Source organism: Malaclemys terrapin, chromosome 1 (assembly GCF_027887155.1).
Source record: "Malaclemys terrapin pileata isolate rMalTer1 chromosome 1, rMalTer1.hap1, whole genome shotgun sequence".
Taxonomy (NCBI): Eukaryota; Metazoa; Chordata; order Testudines; family Emydidae; genus Malaclemys; species Malaclemys terrapin.
In genome coordinates this window covers 202,685,409-202,703,994 of record NC_071505.1, presented here as the reverse complement: position 1 = coordinate 202,703,994, position 18,586 = coordinate 202,685,409, and the positions used below count along the sequence as shown (strand labels likewise).

General features: G+C 42.3%; 1 protein-coding gene across 4 annotated transcripts in view; it reads right to left on the bottom strand.

Moving 5' to 3' along the window:
- The window catches only part of SRPX (sushi repeat containing protein X-linked), a 69,324-nt gene that overhangs the window by 24,906 nt on the left and 25,832 nt on the right, over positions 1-18,586 (bottom strand). For 2 of the 4 annotated variants that reach the window (XM_054005893.1, XM_054005895.1), the window contains exon 2: positions 528-587. The exons of the other annotated variants lie outside the window; for them this stretch is intronic. In XM_054005893.1, coding sequence (XP_053861868.1) covers positions 528-587 — 60 coding nt within the window. The remainder of the gene's footprint in view (positions 1-527; positions 588-18,586) is intronic. 4 annotated transcript variants of the gene reach the window in all.

Genomic DNA, 18,586 nt, shown 5'->3' with positions numbered 1-18,586 from the left:
TTGTTTAATGTCTTGTATGTTCGTTGGCAAACACATTTTACTCTTAATGTCTTGTATGTTCGTTGGCAAACACATTTTACTCTTCATTCCAGGTTACAAGATGAACCTGAAATGTCAAGGACTATATTAAGAAGCTTATAAAAATCAAGCTCTCTTTCATGCGCTTCCATACCTTACCATCAACAGGTCAAGATTCTGAACAGGATTATCATTGTTGGCTTTGGCTATGAGGTATGAAAGAGGCAGAAGACAGCTTATTTTTAATATTCATGAGCTAGCAGCTTGACCTTTCGAGGGTGAAGGGACTAAAAAACAATAATTTACTCATGTAAGCTAAACAATGCACAGTGCTTGTTTCATTTTCCATTGTTTAGAAAAATAAAAAAAATGAAAAGCTTATCTTGTCTGAAAACTCTGAACACAAACATGGAGCTGGATCACTCTAAGACTTTATGATTCAGGAAGGAAAGAGAGAAGATGTCCCAGCAACCAGCTGATTTTCTTTAGCACAGAAGCAAAGCATTCACCTTTATATCTATTGCGTGCATAAACATCTTCATCATCTTCTATGGGTGAATATCCCGATCCTACAATACAAAATGAAAAGAAAAACTGCAGCAAGAAAGGAAATATAATTTAAAAAGAACAAGAAAAGTTCTTGCAGAGACATGCAAGTGAGATTAGGATGCAACAACCTAAGCAATGCTGACAGCATAAGCTTCCATGATGATTAGATTTATAGTGGAACCAATTTATAGTGAATTTGGATAAGGTAGAATGAAAATCTCAGATTGTTATTATGCAAGATGTATTGGAAAATGCAAATCACAATTTCTCTCAGAGGGAACTTCCAACTAGTGTGAAGTTATTTGAGAAGGGGAGTCGAACAATGAGTGATTTCACTGTAAGATGGTTCCACAGTGGCTGTTAACAGCCATCATGCCAACCAGCTGTAGTAAAACTGCCAAACAGCTGCAGTAAATATGTGTGACTGAAGAACAACCATGGTTTACAGCACAACTTATGTAAGTGAAACATTGGTTACATTCCCTGCAAACATAGTTCTACCCAATCAAAAGGTTTTGTTTGTTTTTTTGTATTAAGTCTTCCGTAGTCATTCAAGCTAAAGAAACGACAGGTCGGCTTTCTTTGAAGGATCTGGACAATTGCTGTAGTAGCAGGGTGGGTAGGAATTGCTTTCTGTCAAAAATTCTCGATAAACACTCAAAGCAACATCACCTGCATCATTAACTAGCCCTCTGTGAGCTGAGGGGTGAAAACATTATCTACTATCTGCTGCAAAATATGCCTGAGCAATATTTAAAATGTATTAGTTTAATCAGAAGCTTTAGACCTTAAACTTGTTTGAGCAAAGGGACAGTTATACCTAACTTTAGTGCGAGTCAGATTTTCTTAACAGTAGTGGCGTCTACAGACTCAGGGGATCAAGTTTCCTGATCTTTAAAAATTCTATCATATAATGGTTCAGACATTAAGGGAATGTCTCTACTGCAGCTGGAACTTCCAAATTAAGTTCCTGAAATTACAAATATCGAAATAGTTAACATGGGGTCATTAAGACACCAGGCCAACATTTTCAAAAATGGATGCCTAAAGTGAGGCTACTAAGACCATATTTAGGCACCTAAATATGTGGCCTGATTTCAAGTGCTGAGCACCCAGCAGCCACTCCTGAAGTCAAAGCCAGTAGCTTCCATTGCCTAGGCAAAATTAGCACATGGATGAAGAGCTGCTAGCTAATCAATCTGTCTTGCAGAGATACTTGTCACCACATAGATAGTGTCTGAACACCTCCGTGTATTTAAAAATAGAAATAACAACTCCTCTGTCTCTCCTCTTCTGTCTTTCCTTCCATTCCAGCCTCCAGCAGAAACAGCTTCGTTACTGTGTAGTTTTTGTTTTCATGTCTGCACTGCTTGTTTCCCCCATGGTCTATGCCCAATTTGCTGCTCCTTTATGTCTGCAGTTTTGTCCTTCCCATTAATGCCACTGCTGCTAGTAACTCCCCAGAAAGCGCGCCTGCTCCGCTCTGACAGCATGGCATCCCATCCTCATCCCACAAAGCTGCATGAAGCAGCTTAATTAGCACGTTGAAAGCCTCGATTTGAAACGTGTGGCAAACACAGAACCTGTTAGGAATTTGCACTAGGTTCTCTGCTCTGCTGTACTGATGTTCCATAGAAAACCTGCAATAGGCCACAAACTCCAAATAGGAGAAATCCAGCCCTCACTTCCACAGCTGAACTGGAAGTGGACTTGGCAGTGGGTTCCATTGTGTCCATACCCTTTGTGCAGCACAGAGCTCAGCTATGGGGTGAGGGGAGGGTGGCGCATATGGGAAGGCAAGCACTGTGCAGATCCTCTGATCTTATCCCTTACAATAGAACTGTGATAGAGGTGCCTAGGGCTCTTCACCCACTGGACTAGAGTAACATACAATAGAGTAATTTTGGTAGCCCCTCCATGGGCTATGGGAGAGAGAAAAGGATGCATGAACCCAATTCAACTACTCACTCCTGGCATTGGGGGTAGAACTAGCACTATGTGAATCCTTTAAGCCTCTGTGCTTGAAAATCAAGATTGTTTTTTTTAATCCTTTGATAGCTATAAAATAAACCTGTCGCAATTAATCACAGTTTTAATCACACTGTTAAACAATAACAAAATACCAATTAAAATGTATTATAAATATTTTTGGATGTTTTTCTACATTTTCAAATATATTGATTTCAATTACAACACAATGCAAAGTGCACGGTGCTCACTTTATATTGTTATTTTTATTACAAATATTTTCACTGTAAAAAAGATTTAAAAAATGCAATCTATAAGTCGAAGCATGAAGAGGCATATGAATGTTTAGCGTTTCTGGCACATAAATACCTTGCAACACCGGCTCCAACAGTGCCATACGAACACCTGTTCTCACTTTCAGGTGACATTGTAAATTAGAAGCGGGCAGCATTATCTCCCGTAAATGTAAACAAACTTGTTTGTCTGAGCCAGGGGTCGGCAATGTTCGGCACGCAGCTTGCCAGGGTAAGCACCCTGGCGGACCAGGCCAGTTTATTTATCTGCTGACACAGCAGGTTCGGCTGATCGCGGCCCCCACTGGCCGCGGTTCGCCGTCCCGGGCCAATGGGGGTGGCGGGAAGCGGCGCAGGCGAGGAATGTGCTGGCCACGACTTCCAACCGCCCCCATTGGCCCGGGACGGCGAACCGCGGCCAGTGGGGGCCGCGATCGGCCGAACCTGCCGCGTCAGCAGGTAAATAAATTGGCCTGGCCCGCCAGGGAGCTTACCCTGGTGAGCCGCGTGCCGAACGTTGCCGACCCCTGGTCTGAGCGATCGGCTGAACAAGAAGTAGGACTGAGTGGACTTGTAGACTCTAAATTTTTATATTGTTTTGGTTTTGAGTGCAGTTATGTGAAAAAAAGTGCCACATTTGTAAATTGCACTTTCACAATAGAGACTGCACTACAGTACTTGTATGAGGTGAACTGAAAAATACTATTTTTTGTGTCTTTTTTACAATGCAAATATTAGTAATCAAAATAATATAAAGTGAGTGCTGTACACTTTGTGCTCTGTGTTATAATTGAAATCAATATATTTGAAAATGTAGAAAAACATCCAAAATATTTATAATAAATTTAAATTGGTATTTATTATTGTTTAACAGTACAATTAAATCTGCAATTAATCATGATTTTTTTAATCTAGTTAATTTGTTTTGCATTAATCACTTGAGCTAACTGTGATTAATTGACCCTAGTTTATTTTGATTTACAAGAACAGTAGCAAAAGTGCAATTTAATTTTGGCCTGATCCAATGCACACTGAAATCAAGTCAGTGAGAGTCCTTCCCTTGACTTCAATGGGCTTTAGATCAGGCCCTTGAGGGCAATTTTCAATCAAATGTCTTTTCTTACGCATATTTTTGTACAGCAGATTCCCTAGCCCTCTGCATTTGTTACTTAGTTTACATTTCATGAAAAGCTGCTGATGCCTGTATAAATATTGCATCTTAACAGCCTTCCAGTATGCAATATTGAATTTAGTATAATTTCAAATCACATTGTGTAATATCAAGTGCAAGCAGCAGTCTCAAAGCACCACATGAATATATTGATATTTCAATGAGCATCGTCTATTCCAGCAAAATTAGGAGATTCTTGGCTTAATAATTTGAGACAGTTTTTAATGAAACATTATGGATAAACGTTTTTAAAGTGTCTAGGCTCCCTAAGTCCAATTTAAAGTCAATGGAATCTAGGTTCCTAAGTGCCTGATCATTTTGGAAATTGGGATATAAGCACTTCTGAACAAATTTTCCATACACTTTTAACACATTTTTGAAATCTTAGGTTAATCATGCTAAATCTGAACTAAGACTCTACTCATCTGAGATTCATCAAAACCAAATAAAAGTAAACAATTTTATTCAGCATCCCTCAATAGCATCCATCTGCTCATTTTCTTATTACAAATGGAAGATAGCAATCACATCTCTGGTTTTCATTATGTGCTGATTGTGCTTGTAGTAGTAATGCTGATCTTTGTCATCATTATTTTAATCAGGAAATGGATTATGGGAATCCCAAAAGTGAATGTAAAACTGTTGACCATGCTTTACTTGTTGAGTGTGTCATTTATGCTTTTTTGGTGACATCTTTTTGCACAAAGCAGAACGGCAAACACTGGACTTCAGCACAGATGTGTTATACCAGCAAAGGTATAGACTCCAATTGAAGTCAATGGAAGTTTTGCCATTGACCTGTATAGGTGCAGGATCAAACCCTAAGGTGCAAATCCAGAGCCCAGAGCCCATCCCAGCTAGCTAGGCTGGGTGCTGGGTAGAAGGATGGCAAGGAACCCTTCAATGGCATTTACAGGGAGGGAGAAGGATGGTATATCTGGGCAGTAGGAAATTTCCTTCAATTTCCCCATGTCCCATCTTCTCTCATGCCCTCTATGCTGCTCTCCCTACTTTTAGCCTTTCCCTTTTCCTTAGTGGAAACATCAGGAAGAGTGGGCTGGATTTACCCCTAAATAAATAGCCATATCATAAATGAACCAGGACTGTCCATTTGCTTTAAGATAGCATACTAGAAAAGCTAGTATGATTCAGTGGATGGCATATGGCAGGGATCGGCAACCTTTGGCACGTGGCCCGCCAGGGTAAGCCCCCTGGCAGGCCGGGCCAGTTTGTTTACCTGCCCCGTCCGCAGGTTCGGCCGATCGTGGCTCCCATTGGCCGTGGTTCGCCGCTCCAGGCCAATGGGGGATGTGGGAAGCAGCACAGGCCGAGAGATATGCTGGCCGCCACTTCCCACAGCCCCCATAGGCCTGGAGCGGCCAGTGGGAGCCGCGATTGGCCAAACCCGCGGACACGGCAGGTAAACAAACCAGCCCAGGCCGCAAGGGGGCTTACCCTGGTGGGCCGTGTGCCAAAGGTTGCCGATCCCTGGCATATGGACTTGTGAGTCAGGAGTCCCTCATTCCATTCCTAGCTGTGCTACTCACTGACTGTATGACGCTGGAAATGCCACTTCACTTAGGTCTTTAGTTTCCCCATCTATAAAATGAGAAATATGTTTCTGTATCTCACAGGAGTGCTGAGAAGGTTCATTACTTAATGTTTATTCATTGTTTGGCTATAAAGTGCTAAATAATGTTATTACAGTAGTAATAAACATGGATTATTTTAAGAGGAAGGGGGAACACAATGCTACATTAAAAATACATCTATGGAATGCTTTATATTTTGGTGGTGTCTTACCAAAACTGGCTGCAGCTCTCATTCCAGCTGAGTACAGGCAAAAGCCACAACATCAAACTATTCAATTTTAACAAGAAACTATCATCAAGATTAATCCATGGAATCTGATGATCATAGGATTTGCTTTAGGAAAAAATTACTTCTTATTCACAGAATAATCACCATGTTTAATATTTGAGGAGGAGAGCCTACTGTTTTATATATTTTATTAGATCAGTGTTTCCCAAACTTGGGACGCCGCTTGTTTAGGGAAAGCCCCTAGTTGGCTGGGCCAGTTTGTTTACCTGCTGCGTCCGCAGGTTCGGCCGATCGCGGCTCCCACTGGCCTCAGTTTGCTGCTCCAGGCCAATGGAGGCTGCTGGAAGTGGCAGCCAGTACATCCCTCAGCCCACTCCACTTCAAGCAGCTCCCATTGGCCTGGAGCAACGAACCGCGGCCAGTGGGAGCCAAGATTGTCTGGACCTGTGGACGCGGCAGGTAAACAAACTGGCCCGGCCTGCCAGGGGCTTTCCCTAAACAAGCGGCGTCCCAAGTTTGGGAAACACTGTATTAGAGTATAACATTTAAATAGATTTAAATTCAGGCCAACAGAAAAAGATTGGTAATGACTGCCCCCAATAATCCAACAGTCTGTACTTGATAAAGAAACACAGAGAAGCATTTGGCAAAACATTTCAAAAGGAACTGAAACAATAAATTGGACCAATATTTTGATACAGTCAAACATACCGACCCTATTATTAAGAACAAGGAATAAATTATATAGGATCAATTCATGAAACAATCATACCTTTGTGTGTAAACTGTCAAGCCTAAGTAAACGAGGCACTTGAAAACTACGTTTACCCACGTTTGTGTAAAAACGTCCTTAAAGCATTTTATTTTAAATACATTTTGTGAAGTAGACTTTTGCGATACAAACTGTCAAATACACTTAAAATGTTCTAATTGTGATCCTGCCCAGGGATCAGCAGTTAGGCCCTGACTCAGCACACTATGTTGGCTCCAATTCATCAAAGCACTTAAACAAGTGCTTCATTTTAAGTATGTGAGGTCTTCAGTGGGACTACTCGCAGTTAAATACTTTGCTGAACAGGGATGGAGTCACGCATCTGGTAAAAATGTTCTGCTGAACAGGGGCCTCCGCACATGATTAATCTTATTGACATCAGATGGAGCATATGGACAGTCCCACTGACTTCAGTGGCACTTCTCACATGCTTTGTTGGTTTGGGGTCTTACTGCAGTAATTGACAAAGTAAGGTAGAAATTAGGAGATTGCGACCACATTGCTGAACCAGTAGGAAATACAATAAAGGGCTCACATTCACAAACAGTGCACAATATGCATTTTGGACCATTTCTTTATAAACAAAGTACCATGCCAAAACATGCAGGGATGTTTTGTATTACCACATTCTTTGTATTACTTCTCCAGAACCATTTAATTATCCCCACATATGTGTCATACCCTTCATCTATTACCTGCTAGTGAGGTACACAAGAATTTATGGTGTGTAAATGTGGAAAAGCCACAACCAGTATGCAAATGTGATTAGCTAGACAGGAGCTTCCTAAGAGATTGTCTGGTTCTTGGCAGAAAGAAGAGGAAGGATGTCAGATTGCAGAGGACATTTCAAGAGGACTTTCCTGTCCCTCAGTTTATTTAGAAATTCACCTTCTCTGCTACAAGATTCCCTTGCACATGGCAGACCACCGAGCCAATACTGAGCTTCTTGCTCGGGGCCATCAGCCCCATGCACAAACATAACCACATGTGTTACAGGAATCAATTTCAGTAATGACCAGCAAACCTCTCTGTTGGATAGGTAGCACATAGCAGACGTTTTCAAATATTATAGGGAACCAAGCTTAAAAGAGAAGGGGTGGGGGGAAGAATGACACAGTGCCCTGTCTCTTGGAATTAGAGGAGAGATTCTTAATGATTTTGACCACAAAATGTAGGAGAGCACTCATTACCACTTGAAACACTTTTATTTTTGGCTAAGAGGAGAATTTTCTCATTGGAGCTTTTCAATTCAGCCTGGCTGGCAAGCAGCAAGACAAGAATTAAAATAATGATTAACAATGGGCAAAGTATCAGAGGGGTAGCCATGTTAGTCTGAATCTGTAAAAAGCAACAGAGGGTCCTGTGGCACCTTTAAGACTAACAGAAGTATTGGGAGCATAAGCTTTCGTGGGTAAGAACCTCACTTCTTCAGATGCAAGAGGTTCTTGGGCAAAGGTTCAACATAAACAATACAAGTTTTAAACATTAAATAGGTAGCGAGGGTTAAATATCAAACATGGAACATTATGCTGGAAACACTTATACATGCGAGTAACTTTACATACAAGGGTTTCCATTAAAATCCAATGGACTACTCACATGCATAACGGGAGTGCAAGCAGGCAGTGTTCAGTCCCATTACCAGATATGCCTTACATATGCAAGTGGTTTCACATGGGTGAACCCTTGACCTATGTGGAATCCCAGTAACGGAATGAGGGACTGGATGGTGCCAAGGTCCATCTGCATAGATCTGCTTGGATCAGGCCTAAAATTACAATCTCTTCGGGGCAGGGACTGTGTCCTCCTCTGTACGTGAATAGAGTCTAGCACATTACCTCTGAACCCTAGCACATTACAGTAGAACCTCAGAGTTACGAACACCAGAGTTACGAACTGACCAGTTAACCACACCCCTCATTTGGAACCAGAAGTACAGAATCAGGCAGCAGCAGAGACAAATAAATAAATAAAATAAAAAGCAAATACGGTACAGTACAGTGTGAAATGTAAACTACTAAAAAAAGGGAATGTTTAAAACCAAGATTTGACAAGGTGTTTATTTAAATTAAGATAGATAAAAGCACCATTTTTCATCTGCACAGTAAAGTTTCAAAGTTGTACTAAGTCAATGTTCAGTTGTAAACTTTTGAAAGAACCACCCTAACGTTTTGTTCAAAGTTATGAACATTTCAGAGTTACGAACAACTTCAATTCCTGAGGTGTCCGTAACTCTAAAGTTCTATTGTATATTGTGTTAACATTAAAATAAATAATAACATATAGCCAGGAAAGGAGGTGGGGGTGGGGAGGGCCACAGAGATATTTTCACTCTGACTGACATCGGAGGGAATCTCCAAGCACCATTTCTGTGTTGTGTCAGATTAAGAGCCCACAACTAAAATAACCTACTGTAGTGGGGTGGTCACCTGCTCCTGCCCAGAAGGGCTTAAAACAGCCCTTCGAGAGGGCTGGGGCAGGGGGAAAAGATGGGCTGATTGGGGGAAACAGCCTCAACTGTGGCCACGCCCCAAACAGACCCAGCTGACCCTATAAAGGCCAGGGAAATCAGGAGCAAATGGTCTCTCTCTCTTGTAGAAAGAGAAGGGCCTGGCTGCAAGGGAGCTGAGCAGGGTACTGGGAGTGGAGCAGGGCTGGGGAAGGCTAGAGGAGCTGGGAAGCTCCAGCCTGGAATACCTAGCTGAAGGCCTAAGACCAGTACCGGGGCTGCAAAGGGACAGCCCAGCTATAGAGAGAGGCAGCAGGTCCGAACCCTTGTCTGTGATGAGTGGCTGATACTGCAGTCTGCCCCAGTGAATGGGGCTAGATGGAGACTGGGCAGTAGCCAAGACTGAGGCGAAGTGGGGATAGTGGGTGGGGATTCCTCTGGGAGGGGGAGACCCAGAACTGTGGGGATACTGCCAGGGGGCAGCACCCAGAGAAAGGGGCACCGGGGTCCTGGGAGGGACATAGGGCCAGTGGCAAGGCAGATCACCAGCCTGCAGGGGGCGCTCAAGGATACTGGAAGAGCTAATTCCCATGGACGACCAGCAGGAGGCGCTGCAGGGGTGAGTCCGCATTGTTACACCTACATATTACTTGAAACCAATCACAAGTTTCTACAATTTGTTGCCATTAGACAATGTTAGCCTTGGCACCAAAACATCGAACAGGACTACACCACTTAAAAGTGGCCCCAAATAATAGTTACAAGCTAAAATAGAATGTAAAGGCTTTATTCTGAGAGGCAGTATTCCATTCACTAGCTTGGCACTAGGGAGAGTGACAACGTTCAAATCAATTGTAATCATACAGCCACAGACTAATATTTTAAGGCTTGGGTGTGCTCCCAAGCACTATTTTTGCAACATAATATGGACATACGACTTCAAGACTTTCTCTTCCCCTCATTCTTTTGTTCAGAGTTTGCCATGTTGTGTGAGGATTACATAAAATTACAAAACATACTGTAAAATCAACAGCCAAAACCAATGTCAGTTGCAGCTTTATGTTCTACTGAAGTTTACAGTCTTAAATACAGTACCAATTTAATTAAATACACCCTTCTGAGAGGATCAGTTCATTTCACATTTTGAAACATTGTTTGGCTTGAAATTAAAAGAAAAAAAAAGGCAGTTCAAAAGCCAGATTCTAATTTCAGATGTGTGTCATATCTCACAGAGGAACCAAAACAACAACAATGATCTGATGCTAACACACCCTAGGAATTAAGGCTTTGCAAAACAAGACGGAATGTTCGCCTACTCTGGTCTCCTAACTCTAGCCTTTGCAATATCTGATCCTTCCAAAGAAAGGTGTGAGTCTTCCCATACCCCTTTATTCACCAATCCAATTGTGTAAAGCTGCACCATAGGGAAGAGTTTGGAAATTCCTTCCCAACCCCAACAGATGATCAGTTTATACCCTTAAGCACAAGAAAAAGAAAAGACTGATCTGTTTTCTCATCAATTTTTAATACCTCTATCAAATCCCCTCTAACTTTTCTCTTTTCCCACTGTAGAATTTTTTATGTTCTACAGTAACATGAACCATGCAAAGAGTATGAATGGAGAAGCTAACCTGTTGCATCTAAATCTATAGAACCTCTTCCGGGAAGGCAGAAATAGCTAAAGCTTGAGACCCAGAAAGTCAGACAGGGAGATATTAAGGAGGGAGGAAAGAAATGCAGCAAGAATGGTCACCATCTTTGCAGGAGAAGGCAGCACCTGTTGTGAATATAGGTTTTCATACATTTATATGATAGTATCAGATATACACACACTTCTTTTTTATTCATAGAGCCCCAACTTCTGAAAAGTTGAAGTAAATGGAATTTAAACATGTGCTTAATGTTACACACTCCTCTCAGAGGACACAGCACTTCACAAAATACACTGAAAGGTAAAATACAATTTGGCAGTAGAGGAATGAGTAGCGAGGAAAGATTTAAAGAAATTCTTCACATCTTGCTTAATCTTTGAGGGAGTCACACAAATTAAGGAAAGCAGGTTTGAATCTGTTAGGTAATTGTATTGTTTTGATTTACTCAGATTTGTTCAGGGCTTGAATAGGGAGGGGGAATAAAAGTTGTGATGGGAGGGAAAAGATTTTTTTTTTTTAGGGAGTGTCTTTAACCCATGATTTGCAACATAACTGAAATTGAATTTTATATTGTATACCTAGTTTGTATAGAATAGCTCTGATGGGCCCAGTTCATATTTGAGATTACCATACATTTTTTAAAGTATCAGCTGAGCCACAGAAATCAATTCACAGCACTTTTTTTTTTAAACCAAACCATTGATTAAACATTTTCATTAATATAGATTGCAATTTTATAAACATAGGATGAAAATAACTTAACATATCCTCATCCTGATTCACTTTCAAACCCTACAGTAACTCTTGATGATAAACTTTACATCTGACCTTTGTATGAGGTGCAATAACTGGCTACACTGCATGCTACTGCTTGAGAAAGGTCAGGACAACAGTCCTGAGCATGTATGCAGAGGAATGGAGTGCAAAACAGAACAGGGAAGCTGCAGCATTTTTTGTTAAACCAGAGTTCCGTTGGACTGGGATGTGCTGCATATCAAGGGTATCATAGTGTATTCAGAAATCAGAACTGTGACACTTTGCACCCCACATTCACCATAGTAATATGCTGATGGTATGATGATGATATAATTATGTGGCATCTTCTACAAAGTATGCCTTGTAAGGAATCATTCTAAAAGTCTTGATCTGTTGAACATTAATATCCTGTTGGGTTGTATGTATTCTCATTGTATGTGAAGTTATGAAGTTTTGCTATGTATGTGTTACTGAAAGATGTTGTGAAGTTGGAAACACCCACAGCTAGCCTTTCAGGTACAACAATGAAGAAGCTAGACAGTACTAATGGCCCATTAGCAAGACAAAGAACCATGGAAAAGGTTTGTCCTCCCCCTGGGAACACTTCAGCCAGCCTCGGAATAATGCCTTCTATGACTCAGCGATGCATGCAAGGGCATGTGACCAGACCACATGACAATGAACTCCATTTTCTATTTTTCGACAAGCTGGGCTGGAAACTTAGCTTGGAACATATGCCAAATGGAGAAACTATATAAGGTGGGGAGTGACATCATGTCTGGTCTTCACTCTTCCCCAACTCAACACCTAAAGAAGCTCTGGAAGACAAAGGACTTGGAACAGGGGAGGGGAATCCAGGCTGCAGAGCAAACAGAGCCTGTGCCTCAAGAATCTGCAAGCCTGCTTGTATCATCGGTCAGGGTGAGATATTGCTGATTCAAATCCTATCTAGTACATTAGGCTTAGATTGTGTTTTTGTTTAATTTCCTGCCTAACCTGCTTTGAGCTGTTTGCTATCACTTATAATCACTTAAAATCTATCTTTGTGTAGTTAATAAACTTGTTTTATGTTTTATCTTAACTAGTGTGTTTTTGAGTAAAGTGCTTGGGAAAATCTCAGCTCAGCTAGCAAAGGCTTGGTGCATATCTTTCCCACATTGAGGGGGGGACGAACCATATTAATGAGCATGCATTGTACAGATCCCTGTGCAGTACAAGATGGTATAATTCTGGGTTTATTCTCCAGTAGGAGTGCAAGGCTGGGGAGCTGGGAAATTGGCTGGTGCTCGATTGTGGGTCCATGAGTGGCTTAGGTAAAGCACTCAGGTAACTTAGTTGGGTGTGTGGTGCCACCTGCTGTCATGTTGGGTGCTAACAGGGTATGAAGAGGCTGGCTGTGTATCATCAGCAAAGCAGTGTGAGAGAGGCCATCCCAGCTGAATGGTTAGGGGGCACAGCGGTTCTAACAGCTCCCAGACTGCATCCCGGGGGGTACAACCCATCACAAGAACCCAGTTCATACATCTGGCATGGCTTAAAGTTTTTCCAATTAGTGCATGCTCAGCTTGGAAGCTCAGACACCCAACTTTCAGAAACCTCTAGAGCTGTCCTTATCTTACATAAATACTCATGTGGAAAACAAAGATATCAATTCTCCTATCCCACCCCACCCCACCTCCCGCCTCAAACCATATGCCATAAATTTCCCTCTACTGCTTGCAGGTGCTGGTTATTTCAGGCACAGAAGAGAATTTCTCGTGAGGAAAATCCCTGATGGCTGTATGTAGATTTGTTTACTGTCAAGGTATTCCTTAAGATGCACACACAACATTTTAAATCACGGGTTTTAACTTGCATTCAAGAGATACATTTTGACAGATATCATGAGTCAGAAAAATACAATGTCTTTAGAATACCATACAATTAATAACTTCAAAAGAGATCAGGGATGATTGATAAATTTATGTTCCAGCAGCAGTATGCTTAGACACAGGAGACTATTATTCTTATCGGGTTACACAGGAACTGTGAATTAGAAAAATAAAATTTGGGCTTCAGAGCTCAGGTTCTCTCCAGAAAGATATTGACACTTGCCCACTTGGTAACCTAATGGGGCCATAAAGAAATTCTGCAGCTGATTTCTGCCAGTGGAGATATGAATTGAGGGCTGAAATGATTACCACTTCACCAACGTCCATGAAAGCTGGCTATGAAAATAACCATTCATTTACTGATAAATAATTCAATCTCAGCTCCAGTTATTCAGACAGAATGTCCCTGACCATTCAACCACCCCTCCTGTGATTGCCTACTGGAGATTTAAAACAAAACAACAAGTTGCCTCTCACCGCAAAGAATAAAATCTTGCATGGGTAGCTTTACTTTCATGAACGTATATAGGTAAGATTTTTCAGAATAATTTATTGTAAAATGACAGCTCAAACGGTGTTGTAAGTTTCCCATCAGACAGTCACCCTGATACTACTGTATATCAGAAGATTCAAATTATATCAGTCTTCTTTCAGGTAAAAATTGATTTTTTTTTAAGGCCTCTAAACAACCTGCCACTTTAACACAAAAAACATTTTCCCCCTCCCCCCAAAAATGAGTGGTAATGTCACTTCAATACTGCATGTAGGCTTTTAAGGAACAAATCATCTAATAAACTGTCTTGTATTTTGCATGCAAAATCCCCCCCAGATCCCCAAAAAGATACAGAATGTGATTTATTTATTTAATCTTCTGGTTGGTAGCTTCTGGTTTTGTTGATCAGGATAGAGTGCTGGCTCTACTGTGGTTTATACACATGGTTTTAAACACTAGTCAAAAGCACTGATCTAGATAGGTATTGCTATGGCCCCATCACTGTAGTGTCTGAGTTTTCCCAACTAAATATTAACTTGCTGAGGACTGAGATCATGTCTTCCTAAATGTTTATACAGCACTTAGGCCCCTATCCTGATTGGAAATTCCCAGCCTAGTAGGATCACCTGCTGCTCTTCACTCAGGAACTAATTTTGGCCAGGCACTGAGGAAGCTGGGAGATGGTACTGTTCACATTTGAAGGAAAATGATGTGGAGCTGAGCATTGCTGGCACTGCAGCCCATGTTGTCTCATCAGCTGTCCCAACGGTCTCACTTGTTTACTAATATGAAGAGGAGGACTAATCCTTGTGTGACTTCACGGGTGAATGCTGAGATGAAAGGACAGTGCCCATAATGATTTGAAGACCGCATTTAGTTTAGCGTGCCTTTGTTTACTCTTTCAGCCTACTGGAGGTTGGGCAGGGGCATTCAATCAATGGTATTAAAATGCCATAGAGAGGTCCAGCAGAATAAGTAGAGATAGACTACCCTTTTCACTGGACAGAAGGAAGTCACATTAGAGCAGCAAATGCTGTTTCTAGCCTATGTCCTGGCCTAAATCCTGATTTAGGGAGCTCCAGATTATTGACAACTAACAGATTGCTAACTTCACAAATAACTGGCTTAGAAATGTAGGTCAGAGAATGGGTAGAAGTTTGCAAGGTCACTAGCATTGACTGATGGTCTCTTTAGTATTGGTCAGTTTATTGCATATTTTTGGGTTCCCTTAATTGAAGGAGCAAGTGTTTTTTCTACTCTCCTTTACCATCCAGGAACGGGAGGAGGTGGAGGTACAGTTGCTGGACTTCTTGTCTGTTAAGGTTTTCATAGTTATTTCACGTGTGGCTGGGTTGAAGTCTTGGAAGGAGAGTAATACGTTTCTGGTCCTGCACTGAGCTGCTTGTTCTTGGTAGAACATGAGGCTATCACAGATGCAGGTAATCCTCTCTCTGTGATATAAGCAAGTGGGTTCTGGGGTTGGGTGGAAGCACTCTGGGGTCATAAAAAAAGTCCAGAAAAGTTCTGTGAGTTGTGACTTTGCTGCTTCTATAGCAGGATCATTTTGCTTCCTTTGTGGAAATGGCATACATTTGTAGAATTCCCTTGCATTTGAGACTGGCTGTGTCAGATTACATTTTATGCCACTGATGTCTGAGATCTCTTTTAGATTGGCATGGGATTTATAAATTGGGTAGGTGGGTAAGACTCAACTTAGATAAAAGTCAAACAACATTGAGGAAAGCAGAAGGAAGAACTGTCAGACTCAATGAGGGAACATGACCACCATTAGTAACACAAGTGTATGGTAAGAAAATAAGAACAGCCATACTGGGTCAGCCCAAAGATCCATCTAGCCGAGTATCCTGTCTTCCAACAGTGGCCAATGCCAGGTGCCCCAGAGGGAATGAACAGAACAGGTAATCATCAAGTGATCCTCCCCGTATCCAATTCCAAGCTTCTGGCAAACAGAGGCTAGGGACACCATCCCTGCCCATCCTAACTAATAGCCAGAAGGAAGCCTGGATTTGGTGCACATGGATGCTGGATTACTAAATCTGCTGTAAATGGGTTTCCTTTTATCATGCTGATCATGTGTGCTTGCTGGTGACATGCGCACCCGGATGCACATTCCCATGACCCCAAGAGGTATGTTGGCGGGAGTATAACTGGTAGGGATGGACACCCACACCACACAGATCGAAGGGTAGGAGCCAGACCAAAGGAAGTCCACTGATCTTCCTGGTAGAGGGTTAGGATTGGGCTACTGACCCACTCCTGTAAAAAAACAAATCTGTTATGGAAACCAACACTCTACACATTTAAAAATGGAAGGCAGTAGTGAACGCCCTATGTTCCACATGGAATAAAGAGGCATAAGTCAAGTCAACTTACGTAAGGAGGACCAACAACACTGGGCCTCTTTATATTTTATACATCTAAAGAATTAGAAAATAAAGTATCCCCTCCATTGTGGCCTTATTTTTAATTAAAAATGATGAATTTCCAAAATCTCAACTTTTAAAATTTTTCTTTGGCTATACTTTGTGAATTTTTGAATGAGTCAACGTGAAAATGGCTATTTCACAAATGTCCACGGAAAATACAACTTTTGGCCCATAAAATGGACCAAACCCAATCAATGAAAATCTCCACTAGGAGAACATTTTTCCATCAAAAATGTTTTTCAGGGGAAAATTGGGGTTTTAACCAAATGAACTTTTTTGTAAAAAGTATCTGCCGTCTCATGAAAAAATTGACATTTTGCCAAAAAACAAGCAACTGAAAATCAAAAAAAAAAAAAAAAAAAGTAAGTATTTGGAAATGCCACTGCAGTGCTTCATGGGAGCTATGATTCAGCTTCCTCATGCTGCCCCCATTCACCTCTACGGGCTGGGTTCCCCAGCTGGGCTAGGTCTCCCATGGTGCACCGTGGCTAGTGATTCCCATGATGTGCCACATTGGCTCAGCAAGAGGTTTAACTGCGGTGTGCCATAGGAGAGAGATTCTTGCCATGGGGTTGACCCACAGAGAAGAATGGGGGCCTGAGGTACTCACATTACCGCTCCCATGAGGCTGCATGGTGGCATTTCCAAATTAAAACAACTCAAGTGAAAAACAAAGAAACCGAAACTGGTTCAAGTGAAACACCACCGCTGCATATATTGGTATATGTACTTGTGTGGCAGGAGGTTGGAGAGCATTAACTACTACAGACAAAAAGAAGGAGGGGAGTACTTGTGGCACCTTAGAGACTAAAGAAGGAGGGCACGATCAAGTAAGTTTGAGAACCACTGGTCTATAGGAATCTTTAGTAAACACTGGGCAAAGTCACTGAGGCTGTTCAAGGAGATGTGATATACAAGAGTCTGACACCTAGAGATGATATGGCCACTGTCTTCCCTTGGGATTTACCACTGACAAAGCAACTTTAGATTATAGCCAGAGCTATGAAGGAGCCCTAATGGCAGGGGCTCTAGAGGGGCCTGGCCATGCCTTCTCCCATTCACCCACACTCATATGCAGTCATTTGCAAACTACCTTGCAAAGAGCAGACTGTGGAGGAGAAAAGCAACTACAATCTCTCCTTGGTAGATCTGCCACCATTGGGGGCTTTGGCCAGGAATCATACGGGGAAAAAGTACTGCAGGAAGCTTTCTTTAAGAATAGACTGTTTGCCTCAAAATTCATTAAAGAAAATATGTGCCAAATGAGCAGCATCTGATCGGTTTATTTAGAAGTGACAAATGGATATATAGGGTTACCATTCGTCCGGCTTTCCCCGGACATGTCCGGCTTTTTGAGCTAAAAATAGTGTCCGGGGGGGATTTGTAAATGTCTGGACTTCCGCCCCACCGCCATGCAGAGCGTGCGCGACTAACAGGGCAGCCGGCCGGATGGTGCCACTTACATGGTGCTCCAACAGCCAGAGAGAGCCCCTCCTCCTCACCTGCAGCAGAGATCACTCCCTCCCTGCATTTGCAGATCGCCTCCGGCAGTCTGGAGCTCCTACCCTGCTGCCCAGCCTGCTGGGACGAGTGGCATGGTAAGGGGGTCAGGGGGTCGGAGAAGGGGCAGGGAGGTTTTGGAGGGGGCAGTCAAGGGATGGGGGGGTCAGGAGTTCGGGGGGGCTTTCTGGGGGTGTGTGGATAAGGTTTTGGGCAGTTAGGGTACAGGTAGGGAGTAGGGTCCTGGGGAGCATAGGGTGGGGGGGTCTTAGGAGGGGGCAGTCAGGGGACAAGAGGCAGGGAGGCTTAGGAAGGGGGTGGAGTCCTGGGGGGCAGTTAGGGGCAGGGGTCCCAGGAGGGGGCAGTCAGGGGACAAGGAGCAGGGGGAGGGTTGGGGGTTCTGAGGGGGGTGGGAAGTGGGAGGGAGTGGAAGGGGCAGGGGCAGGGCTAGGGCAGGATGGGGGTGGGGCTCCTTCCGTCCTCTTTTTTGCTTGCTGAAATATGGTAACCCTATGGATATATATACTCCATTTATTACAGCACTGTGAACTATGCCATTAGGAATGGAGAATTTCTAATGAAGACTAATAATGCAAAGCCTGGGTGATAAATATTGGATCCTGCAGGAAACAATAACAAAAGTATTTATTTTAGTTTTTCATTAGCTTTAAATATTGTTGGTGCACTAAAAATGTGTACGGGGGGCTGTGAAAAAAGTTTCTTTTGTTCAGTCTGTGAGGAAGGCCATCGGAATTTGATTTTGGCTTAAGGTATTCTAAAACAAAGAAAATCTTTGTTTATGGCCATGAATTGTCACAATCCCATA